Below are 12,003 nucleotides of genomic sequence, written 5' to 3' on the forward strand. Positions count from 1 at the left end.
CCAGCAGCAAATCACGGCACCATTCGTCCTGTCATCCTTTTACTTGTATCAGAAGAAAACCAGCGATAGCAGCAGAAACAGATCGAGAGAACAGAACGTCAAAATCCACAAAGTAAAAGTAAAACCGTGCGGCGATTAGGAGAAGAGGGTTTGACCGCTGGAACACTGATGGAGGAAGAAGACGAGGAGGAGGAGGAGGACGAGGACGAGGATGCTTCTGCTCCTGCTTCTAAGCACGATAAAGCCCACAATTACGACTATCGTGAACGCACCACACGGACTAACGTTAAGGTTAACCTCCAAAAGAAAATTATTATTAATAATAATAATCGTTTGTGTCTAAATAGCACATTTCGAGATAGCCAAGGACACTTCACAGGTAGGTCACACAATAAAACATAAACAACACATTTTTAAAGGTAAGAACAATACGTTGAAGGGTATTTACGAATATGAATTTGTATATATAAAATTATAAACATTTAGAATAACTTAAAGAGTAAATAGTACATTTTATTTTATAATGTCGTCTAAGAACGGTTCTTTTAGGCATACATTTACTGCTTATACTTTAACTTATTGAATGTTCGCATTGTTTGTGCATGGGTTTCCTTTTCTGTACTGTTACCTCTGACGATAATCGTATTAATTGTTTTGTTAAATAAAAAGGCCCTAAAGAAAAACAAATTTCAAACCAGTTGAAAAAACGTTTTTCTTTACAATTTAATTAGTCTATCTTATGATCTGGAACTAAAAATGTGTAGTCAAGTTTAAGTTCAGTTTCGTCTCCGCCTGCTTCGCGCTGCATCGTGGGATTTTTTTTTTTTTTTTTGTATAATCCAACATGGCGACCTCCTGCGGCAGAGCGTTGAGTAAGGTCGGATGCACTTTACTGGGCTCTCCGGCGGTCCGTTTACTGTGTGTCGTGGGCTCTCAAGGATCCAGGAGGTTAATCGGTACCAGCTCGACTCATTTCAAACCGGTACCAGCTATGAGAGTACGAAGAAGTTTGGGTTTAGCTCTGGCTTTGGGTGGGGGTTTTGGTCTGTATCAGGCTGTAAAGATCAAGGCTCTGCAAGCTCAGGAAGAAGACACGACCCAGGTGAGTTCGGACCCTGGTTTGGGTCAGATCTGATCCACAGCTGATGTTATCTGATTTACACACACACACACATTTATGCATCCCTCCCCCCTTACATGCACACACACTCGCCAGCCCAAACACACATTTAAACACACAGTTTTAAAGTCAAGTCAAATCAGTTTTATTTGTATATCCCAGATTCACAAATCACTTTAGTATCACTGGTCAAATAAAGATTTAAATTAAACTCCAAATACCATCTTAATAAAAACATTTAACAGGTGGGGTTTTGGAATTTAGGTGTTTCTTTTATTTGGAGTATTATTAAAGTTTTCTTGTTTGGTTGTGTTAGTGATGATATAATTTGGTTGTGTTGCTAGAGTAGTTTGTAAGACAATATTGAATATTAAAGTAATTCACCATCAACAATTTATTTTACAGTATTATTAAGAATTATAAATATCATCATTTAAAAAATACAAACATTGCAGAATTTTACAGTATTACCCAGTATTATGCATATTTTGTGTTTGTGTAATGTTTACTGTAATTTAAGATCAAATATTTGTTATAGTATAATCTGCAGTGCATAATTATGATGATTGTTTTTTCTGTTTCAGTCCCAATTGTGTTATGTATAATACTGTACAAATATATAAATAGTACAGCAATGTGTATTAAGGTAGTAGACCAATCAAGAAAGAAAATGTATTGGGATATTGTAATAGTACACACAAGATACATTTTGTTGTCCCTGTTACTTGTGATTTTATGACACAATATTTATTTAATTAATGTTATTGTAGTAAAAAAATACTCCATATTTGTTTTTCTTTCTCTATCCAGACTTCAGATGGCACTTTAAAACTGACACTCTACCAGTACAAGACGTGCCCTTTCTGCAGTAAGGTGCGAGCCTTTTTGGACTTTTATGGACTTCCATATGAGATTGTGGAGGTAAACCCAGTGATGAGGCAGGAGATCAAGTGGTCTTCATACAGGAAGGTTCCTATCCTGATGGTGAACAACAGTCTGGTAAGAGGACAAGCCCGCCATTCTCTCGCCATATCACAGCGAGCATAGCCTCACACTTGGTGCTGTAGAAAGATGAAGGGCTTAGGGTAGTAGCATTTGACAAACTGTAGACTGACTGTAATTAGATACAGATTGTAGTTGCAATCAGAGTGACTCTTGAAGTAGTTTTTTATTTAAAATGTAAAACATGCTCCAAATGTTTACTGTTTTTTGTTGTTTTTTTTTGTATGTCATTTGTATGTCATCTGTTTTTTCCAACAAAATTTATATATTTAATTTTTGATGTAGGCTTAATATAAATCACTCTGTAAAGAATTATTTTCTATTTTTTATTGCAGCAACTAAATGACTCATCTGTCATCATCAGTGCCATCAGGACTCATTTAATCAACAAGTGAGTCTATTATACACTTTTCATTTCAAAGTATTTTAAATAATAAAAAATACCAAATAATAATAATAGAGAAAGTCAAAATAATTTACACCAGTGATGACACAAAATTACACATGAATGAATTCAACAGTGGATCAACAACAGAGTCCCCTCCAGCTAAAATCTATGTTTTTATGCACTTTGATGTAGCTATACACCTTGTATTTCTTTGAACTGTGACTGGTCTGATTGTTACAGAAACAAGAACATGGCTGACATCATTCGTTGTTACCCAGAGATGAAATCTGTGAATGACCGAGGAAAGGAAGTGACTGAGTACACAAACAAGTACTGGCTGATGTTGGATGAGGTTGACACTACTACTGTTTACCCTGAGAAAGAGATACAGAAGTAAGAACCACAATGAATAGAAATGTTTCTCATCCTGCCAGATATTTACCTGAAAATTGAATATAGTGTTTCTTTGATCTTGTTTCAGAGAGGAGATGAAGTGGCGTCGGTGGGCAGATGACTGGCTTGTACACCTTATATCACCAAATGTCTACCGTACTACTGGTGAAGCCTTGGCCTCTTTTGACTACATTGTTCATGAAGGAAAATTTGGGACCGTTGAAGGTTTCTTTGCCAAATATGTTGGTGCTGCAGCCATGTTCTTTATCTCTAAGATGCTGAAAGCCCGGTGAGTAAAAATGTTGCCCTGTGAGACTATGTTTAAAAGTTTGTAAAGGTCACATAGGATAAAAATAGCTTTATATTTATTTCTATTGCTCAGAACTTAACTGTTTTAGATGGACTAAAAATATTACAACTTTTTTGTAGGCTAAAAGAGTATTCAAATCCACTGTTTTATACACTACACAAAGCTGGCTTTGTATAAACTATTTGAAGTTACTTAATGTAAATAAAATAATTAATCAAATTCAATTCCTTTTTATATCATTTCTAAATATCACATTATATATTATATATAATAATATATTATTTGTTGTGACCACACAGACACAATCTGCAGGACGATGTGCGTCAAGATCTTTACAAAGCTGTCAATGACTGGGTGACAGCCATTGGCAAAAAGAGGAAATTCATGGGTGGAGACAATCCCAACCTAGCTGACCTGGTGAGGGCACTGTTTTGTAATCTGACAATTTGAGGCCATTAATTCCACATTATTTTTTTTTTCTTACACTAACTCCCATAGAATGTAATTACAAAATTAGTTGTTATTCAGGAGGTTTGATGGCATTCCATGGCCCTACTCTGTGCCATTGGAGACACTATCTTAACATTTGTATCATTTCAGGCGGTGTATGGTGTCCTCAGAGTAATGGAGGGTCTTCAGGCGTATGACGACATGATGTCCAACACCAAAATCAAACATTGGTACAGACGAATGGAGAAGGCCACAACGAGTCACGAGGGGCAATGCTGAAGCTATGGACTGTCCTAGCCTCAAATATAATGGGTGAATGGGACTGACGTTTATTCATTCAGTTCCTACCCGATTGCCTTTTGAAATAAACTTAGAATACGGTTAGGTTTCACTTTTTTGGTCTGACTCACAAGTATCTGAATGTATAAAAGTTGGTTCCATACGTTTTCCTTTTTGTTGATGTGTCTGACTCATTCAGAGTCATTTTCAGTGAGAAAAAAGAACATTATAAAAATTCACATTCTGTCATTGATTTAGGAAAGTAAAAGAACTGTTATGAAGTGCTTAAGTGTTATGATGTAAAACCAACTTTAATGGGAAAATGTAAATTAAAAGAATTAAAAATCAAATGTTAGAGTGTGTTTTGGGATCATTTTAATTAGGGCTTCCATTACTTAATATTTTAATCTAATTAATCACAGGGTATCTGTGAATTATTCTGGTCTGATGCAGCCCAGGCATCTAACCTGAATTTAGAGCCTCCACAAATACATGCCAGTTGTTTTAAGCTTGAGGTACCTCAGTGAAACAAACTCCTTCCTGCATTTAAATACTAAAAAGTCAACAGAAGGTCTTTATCAGTCTTTATTCAATTTTTTCTTAACATAGTTTCCTCAAATTATGAATAGGGTTGAAGAGAAACATTTCCAGATATCTCAAATGAAACCCCAGACTACCTCCAAATTGTAAATTATTAAGCTGTGAAACAACTGTCTGGACTGTCCTGAATTTAACATTAAAAAGAACAAAAAAGAAAAGTTAAATAATTACAAATATAGACTGAGGTGATAACTCAATGACCCTTATTCATCCTTCAACATTTCATGAACAGCAAAACTGCAGAACAAGTGAAGACATCCTGGTGTATTTTCAAAAAAAAAAAGAAAAAAAAGAGCAGTTTACATACGGTTTAAAGTTATTCTACATCACACATCGGCTTAAGTTCTTTCGGAACATCTTTAAAAATCTATAATAAAACTTTTGACTTCTTGTCCGCATCATCACTTATTCCACTGGGGTGGAGTCAGGAGACTCATTCCTAAGGTGAATCAATAAGAAGTTCCTAGATAAACCTTTGACATAATTCAACTAAGAGTTATAGAGATTACTTGTCAATCCAGATTCTAATTTGTATAGATGAAGATTGGATATAACACAGTCACCTTGATTGAACCTGTGCCACCAAACAACTAACCAATGTTTGACAGTACTGTAGACATTGTCTGTGTTAGGGTATGTTCTTATCAGCAACATGTTGACTTCAGTGTTATTTCCCATGTTATTTTCTGATACTAGAAAAGGTGTTAATGACCCAACACCGTCTCTTCCTCTCTCAGGACCTCCAGAAGTGTGAGCTCAGTTGACCTTTGGGAGGACTGATTTGTTGACTCCTCAGTGCTGCCTGTTTAAAAGAACACAAAACACAAGACTTAGAGGTGACAGTATTTGTGTGCTGTGAGTTCACTCAGTTAGTATTTGATAAAAGTTGTAAAACAGAATCTGTAACTCCAAAGTCCAGTTATGTTTGGAAATACCTCTGTGACACAAACTGACCAGCAGCTCTTGTATCACCGAGTTAAAATCATTGATTTTCTCTTGGTGGCTCCTGGAAAGGATTGTTTAACAGCAAAATCACAGGTTACCTCGAGAAACTGTTTGAGTCTGATGACTGAACCCATCTGTCCACTACTCGTCACTGCCTCAATTCTGGAAAGAAAGAAAAATTAGGTGGGTGGGGCTAGAGCTGCTGTTGATCTTAGATCAGTGCTTTAACGTGTAAACATCAACATGTACCTAGGGAAATAGTCATCTTTGAGAAGGAGGAGGAGTTTCCAGAACTGACCCTGGTACTGTTTCATCAGAGCAAGACCACAAACCTAAGGAACACAAACAAAAACAGGGACCTGAGGTTCAACCTTGAAACCAGACATTTGACCTAGATCATTGAAAAAACAAGTGATAAAACATTTTAACTAGTGATTTTCTTCTGTTCAATAAATTCTGTTCAAACTCTGCCTCCAAGTCCCAGCTGACATTTTTTACTATATATGTGGAGAGGAAATGTTTTTAAAAATCTTATCAGTGAAATAAAAAAAAGACAAACAGAAGAGCAGCAGCAGCAGCAAAATTCACCTCCAGGAAGTCGTACAGCAGTGTGGCCGTGATATCGGCCAGAGGCTCCATATTCAACATCTGAGCCAACCAACGCCAGCCGTGGTTCAAACCATGAGGAAGAGGCTGAGACAAGAGACAGATACACGTTACAGGTCACAGTACAGTAGTCTGGTTACTAACCTAGTAACATACTACTTTTCAGCTGAATTAAAATGAAAACAAACCAATATTATTCTACCATTGCTAAAAACTAAAGGTTTTGTTTTTTACCTCCTGCTTGGAACCATAGGGCCACCTTGTCTGGATGACAGCAGCATACAGACGGATCATTCCGGACATTCTCTTCAGGAAACTGTCCTGACCTTCAACCCCATTGTCATCTACACGGTAACCGAGAACCCTGAGACAAAGGAAAATAAATTACTGTCGGTGTGTGTATGTGTGAATTTACCGTATCACGGTAAATCTATTCAGAGACATTTATGTTTCTTTCACCTCTGATACTCCTCCACAGATGTCCCATCCTTCATTGGAGGATAATGTGGGACAGCATAGGGACACTTCTTATGCAAATGGGCATGGATGAGGTCTCCCACCTGGGGGTGGCGTTCCCACACTCCAGAGGCCACCACTGCAATAGGGAAAGCTGCTTCATGATGTGAGGCCACCTCCTCCTCTCCTTGTTTCTGTGTGGAACATCATATTTTTATTTCATATGATTTGAAAGTCCACAAGACAGTTGACATTTGCATTGCACTACCGGTGTGGCTTCACTCACCACAAACTTCTCAGCCAGTTTGTAATAAACAAAGTTCCTTCCCTGAGGATGCTGGGAGATGGACACAGATTTTCCCCCTGACAGCACAGCCTGTCCTGACAATAGACGATCCATCTTGTCAAATATTTCCTGCAGCTGTGAGCCAGAGTTACTGGCAATCTGACTGACAGGGATGGTGGCAGCTTTCTGGAGCTCCAGCTTCAGCTTCTTTGTCTGTGAGGAGAGAAAATACAAGTGAAAACAAAGATCTGATCTCAGCTGCCAAATAGTCCAACAGGCTGCTGGGAAATGTCTGGTTATGGAGGAGGAGGTGGGGACAGTAAACACACCATGGTGTCCTTTGCAGAGTTGAGTTGGTCAAAGGACTGGGCACATTGAGCAGCTGTTTCCTGCAAGTCATTGTACCATTTTAAAGTTGTGTCCTCAGCACTATTCTGGATACCTGCACAAAACAAAGGTTTGACGATTTTTTTGTGGGAAAGTAAGAGGTTTACAAACTTTATTGTCTTGTAAAAGAATTCTGTCCAACAGTTAGATGGATTGGTGACTGATTCTGAAGATATTGATTATAGCTGATGCATATTTTATTAGTTATGTATTTTTGTAGAATTCAAATATGATTTTATTTGTGTAATATGAACAAACCTCTCTTTTGAAACCCAGATCAAAAGATAAACACCCACCTTTCCTTTGTGCCTTTTCTTTGATCAACTGCTCCTCCTTTTTCTGTGCCTCCTGCTTTGCATGCAGCTCCTCCTGTTTCCTACGCTGCTCTTCTTCCTCCTGAGCTTTCTTTTTCTTCTCTTGAACCATACCCATTTCCTCCTGCATGAGCCGGATCAGAGCCCTCATCTCATGAAGTGCTCTTTCTGCCAAAGTCATGTCCTCTAAGCTGGGAAATGCTCCCTAAACAGACACACAGATGGGAAGTGAAAGTCAGAACAGACAGCAAATGATAGAAAGAGACATTGCCATTTATTTAAAATTAAATATTCCTAACCTCTGCTGTTTTTCTGACAACATCTGACACCTGGGAGCAGAGCTGATTTCCTCTGCTGCTGTAGGAGCTCAGGCTGGACAGCTCAGTGTTAGACAGTGAGGATGGATCCAGCAATTGGTTGAGCTGCAGGATCTCCTCCTGAATGCTGTTCAGGTTACGCAGCCTCTCCTTCCCTTCAACTTGCCGCTGTCGCTCTAGCTCTGCCTCGCGCTGACGCTGCAGCTCCGCTTCCCTCACTCGAAGGTTTAGAATCTGACATTAGGAATACAAAAAAAAAAAAATCTCCCACTGATTGGAACCACAAAAACTGTTCATTACACCCAAGCATACCTTATCAACACAGACAATGCAATGGAGTTTGAAAATTAAATTAAAATAAATGCAATGCAATCCTGAATTAAACCATGTTAGGTCTCATTCATGATATCCACCATGAAGTACAGCTTTTCCAGCTAATCTAAAATGTCCAGTTTGCAATAGGTACTCTTGGTAAAACTTCTTAGTAAAACTTTCCTGGCTTCCCAAGAAAGTTTTTTATATGTTCTTAAGCTGCAGCAAACACCTTCAGCACCTCACGCCTTGACAGCCACAGGAAAGCATTATGCAACACGAGATCCAAATTGACACTGCATATCAGAGGGATGAGCAGTGTTAGGGATGAGCATTGTTTTAAGTAATTTCTTGAGTCATTTCATTGTTTTTGCAACGTGCCTTTAAATTCGGTCCTAAATTTAGGACAATGAAAACTTTTAACTCCTGACTCCAGACTACCCCAGTGTCCTTTAATCATTGTACCTTCATTCTGTGTCTCTGCTCCTCTTTCAGCTTTTCCTGGCGTCCAATGCTTTCTTTAGTTCTACAGAAATTAAAAAACAATTTGTTTGCATTAAACATCTTTGAATTTTCAGAGACAAAAAAAACATTTGGTGTTTTTTTTAAATGATCATACTCTCTGTCCATCATGTCTCGTACGCTCTGGTACTCCTGCCGCTGTTTCAGTTCCATAAACTCCTCAAATCTCTTCATCTGCTCTGACTCAGAGTTCACCAACTCCACCAATATCTTCTCCTGAATCTCCTGTCGCCGCCTCAGTGCCATCTGAACATCAGATTTTATATATAGGTGAAAAAGTTAACCATCGAGGCAAATTCATTAATCACACACACAACCATCATTTTGTCTGACCTTGGCCTTTTCTCGGTGTTCCTCCTCACACTTAATGATGCGTCCAGCCATCTCCACAGCTTTAGGAGATAGCAGAGAAATTGTGGGTCCAGACACGGAACTTGACTCTTCACTGATGACTACATCTGGATCTTTATCTTTAACCTCATTGCTACCAACCTGTAAGCCAATACATTTTCATTTACATTATGTTAAAAACATCAATCTGTGAAAAGCAGCGGCAGAATGTACACACTCACTTGCATGTGCTCAAAACTCGAAGATGGTTCTGCAGAAAACAGGTTAAGCTTTCCGTTGACGTCAGGACCTGACCCAGAGGTGGGAATTGAGGCTTGGATCACTTCACTCAAACCAGGGCTGGAGTTCCCTGAATCAGAATCCAGGGAGAAGGATTTTTGTAGAGATGATGAGCTAAGACGCTTCAGGATAACTCCAGAGTGAGAGGACAAACTTAAAGCCTCTTTACAGCCAGTCATAATGTGCTGCAAGAAAAAGACAACATAAGATATTTACAGTAAAATTCCAGGACCACACATCTTAAAGACTTGCATCTATGTTTGGATATTTAGATTCTACAAATGACGTTTGGCCATTTCTTTAATTATCTTAAGAAAAACACACGCCAATAGTGTATCCTGGCAGACGTTAACCCTCCACCTTTTAGCTGTACATACTAGGTTAAAACACCCACCTCGTCTCGTTGGAACCAGTGCGGGTCGAATGTGATTTTCCCCTTCGGAGAATTTTTTAACGCCTCTAACGTTTCCCATCTTAAACTTTCGACAGGCATTGTGAAAAGGTAGTTATATTTCACAAAACTACCTCATACAACTGACAAATTCAAAACGACACCACGGGTATTACAAAGAGTCCGACAAGGAACAACCTACTCGCTTTTTATTTCCGCCTGCTGGGTGCACCGCAGGTCTCAATGTTGACGGTTAGTTCCAGACAGTACGTTTATTAATAGCTATTTTTTATTCTTTTAGTTGAAAAAAAAATCTTACTTTACCATCTTCAAATGGGAAGTTTTAAAATCCTAATTATTTCCTAAATCTTTAAATCGCATTGTTATGAGTTAATGATAAAATGATTTTACGTTGGTAAAAACTTGTTGATATGTAAAATGACGACTGGTTTTAAATATATAGTCAACGCATAATAACTGGGTTATTTTTACAATTTAAAACATAGCAGGAAGTAGTAGCATGGTTGCACAAGCACAGGACAAACACGGAACTTGGTGTTTTTACCGGAAATAGGCGAAATCAGCACCCTGTTCTTTTGTTTTCTATTCCTCTTCTTTTTTTATACCATACCTTAACAGTAACTGTAATATTATGTGACGTTTTTCGGTGAACAATAATGTTTTGTATTATGTATGTTCGTGTTATTTTAATTTTTGTGACTAGCTGTGTCGTAAATCCGGGGTTAGCTCTGCATTAGCTTTAGCGGCTAAGAACAAAACAGAGGCCTGGAGACCGTTTAAAATAAAATAAAACAACTGTCAGACAGTCGGTTGTGTTTCTGGCAGTATACTATCCTAAACTTATATTAATTCAAACTATTGAGGTTAAAAATTAATTCGGCTGACAATTTCGCATTGTTAGCTCAGCGGGTCAATCTGTATAACATCTACGTTATATGATAATAAAAGTTTTCATGCAAGTCCATCAGTGACAACAAAACAGAAAGACACACAAGACAACAGGACGGACGAAAAGGTAAGAAAATCGATATGATTTTTTAATTAACTACACGAGAGTCAAAATTTTGCTCTACCTTATCAGAAATACGACACCGACATTGCGGTGTTCATACGACTTGTTATAAACAGAAGTACTATAGTATCAAATGATCCACACACGGCTGTCGTATGAGTGAAATATTTGAACGACATTCATTAATGTATAGGCTAAATTTAGAAGTATTTTAATGTACTTTCCTGACATAATCACATATTTCGTTGTGTGCAGTGGTGTGTTGTGTCATGACAATGAATCACTTTCACTTTCACTATATGCAAAACACCTGATGGTTTCTTAATGTGATAACGCTTCTTTCTGTATAAAATATACATAAAAGTCAACATAAATAATGTATGGCAAAACCTTTGGTATTTTTTTTTAGAAGAATAAGCAGTTAGATTTATTAACCAAATCAATCCGTCTTATTTTGAATAAATTTTAACTTTCCGTGTATCATGCTGTCCAAACTGGAAGCGTGCAGTGTCCCTCTTGCCTCATACATTTTGTAACAGTAATTGTACATTTCCAAGTGATGGGGTTAATAGAGTTTAGCTGTCTCACATTTTTTTCAATGGTATATTGTGCAGTGAACTAGCATGTACGCTCCAGCATCTACTGCTACTCCTGGAGGTAGAAGGAGGAGGGCCGGGACTGCTCTACCTAAACAGCCAGAGCGCAGCCTGGTGTCAGCTCTGCCTGGAGCCCTCTCCATCACTGCTTTGTGTACAGCACTGGCCGAACCTGCTTGGCTCCGCATTCATGGAGGAACATGTCCCAGGCAGGAGTTGGGTGTTTCAGACGTCCTAGGCTACATTGACCCTAAACTGCTGGATGGTAAGCTGCTCATATTATCCTGCAAAGAGTTTTGGGTCAGTAATAGTAATAATAAAAATAACAGTGCTCATTTTTCTGTTCTCTTTGGTGATGGGTTAAAACAGGTCACATTTTGTTGTGTGTGCAGTGTGCTGTGTCACAATAACAAATAATTCACTTTCACTTCACTTTTACTTATATGATAAAAATATAACAATATTAAAAGCCTAGGCTGCTAATGTGGGTGTTTCATGTCATCTTTGTTAGATTTGAAAGAGTCATTGTGAGGGATTTACACTGAAATCTAATTCTCTGTAATATTTAATTCCTTTAGATTACTGTGTGAACCCTCAAACAGTACTGCTGCTCCGGGTCATTGCTGCCTTCTGTTTCCTGGGAATTCTTTGCAGCCTGACGGCATT

At 38.1% G+C, this 12,003-nt stretch overlaps 3 protein-coding genes across 4 annotated transcripts in view; 2 read left to right on the forward strand and 1 right to left on the reverse strand.

The window, feature by feature from the left end:
* The first annotated feature begins 246 nt into the window (after positions 1-246).
* Positions 247-4,292, forward strand: ptgesl (prostaglandin E synthase 2-like). Of its 2 annotated transcripts, XM_025053480.1 has the most exons (8): positions 247-379; positions 865-1,102; positions 1,931-2,119; positions 2,458-2,513; positions 2,751-2,903; positions 2,992-3,192; positions 3,513-3,630; positions 3,814-4,292. In XM_025053480.1, the coding sequence occupies exons 2-8, from the start codon at positions 992-994 to the stop codon at positions 3,940-3,942; spliced, it is 957 nt and encodes a 318-aa protein (XP_024909248.1). In that variant the 5' UTR covers positions 247-379; positions 865-991; the 3' UTR covers positions 3,943-4,292. The 2 variants fall into 2 exon arrangements, with proteins under 2 accessions (XP_024909248.1, XP_008333867.1); XM_008335645.3 differs by lacking the exon at positions 247-379 and having other exon boundaries at positions 461-1,102.
* A 221-nt stretch (positions 4,293-4,513) lies between these two features.
* gle1 (GLE1 RNA export mediator) lies at positions 4,514-9,925 on the reverse strand. The gene is made up of 15 exons (XM_008335644.3): positions 9,712-9,925; positions 9,260-9,502; positions 9,021-9,179; positions 8,785-8,933; positions 8,631-8,691; positions 7,836-8,087; positions 7,519-7,741; positions 7,165-7,277; positions 6,836-7,048; positions 6,553-6,743; positions 6,328-6,457; positions 6,076-6,180; positions 5,737-5,819; positions 5,586-5,649; positions 4,514-5,344 (listed from the first exon to the last, which is right to left on the reverse strand). The coding sequence occupies exons 1-15, from the start codon at positions 9,808-9,810 to the stop codon at positions 5,276-5,278; spliced, it is 2,154 nt and encodes a 717-aa protein (XP_008333866.1). The 5' UTR covers positions 9,811-9,925; the 3' UTR covers positions 4,514-5,275.
* Positions 9,926-10,229: 304 nt separating this feature from the next.
* Positions 10,230-12,003, forward strand: part of LOC103397396 (transmembrane protein 127-like) — a 3,704-nt gene continuing 1,930 nt past the window's right edge. Inside the window, 4 exon segments of the mRNA XM_008335643.3 lie at positions 10,230-10,744; positions 11,356-11,602; positions 11,916-12,000; positions 12,002-12,003. The exon segment at positions 12,002-12,003 is cut by the window's right edge and continues 72 nt beyond it. Of these exon segments, the coding sequence (XP_008333865.2) occupies positions 11,365-11,602; positions 11,916-12,000; positions 12,002-12,003 (325 nt within the window). The 5' untranslated portion in view covers positions 10,230-10,744; positions 11,356-11,364.

This window comes from Cynoglossus semilaevis, chromosome Z (assembly GCF_000523025.1).
Source record: "Cynoglossus semilaevis isolate Cse_v1.0 chromosome Z, Cse_v1.0, whole genome shotgun sequence".
NCBI classification, from domain to species: Eukaryota; Metazoa; Chordata; class Actinopteri; order Pleuronectiformes; family Cynoglossidae; genus Cynoglossus; species Cynoglossus semilaevis.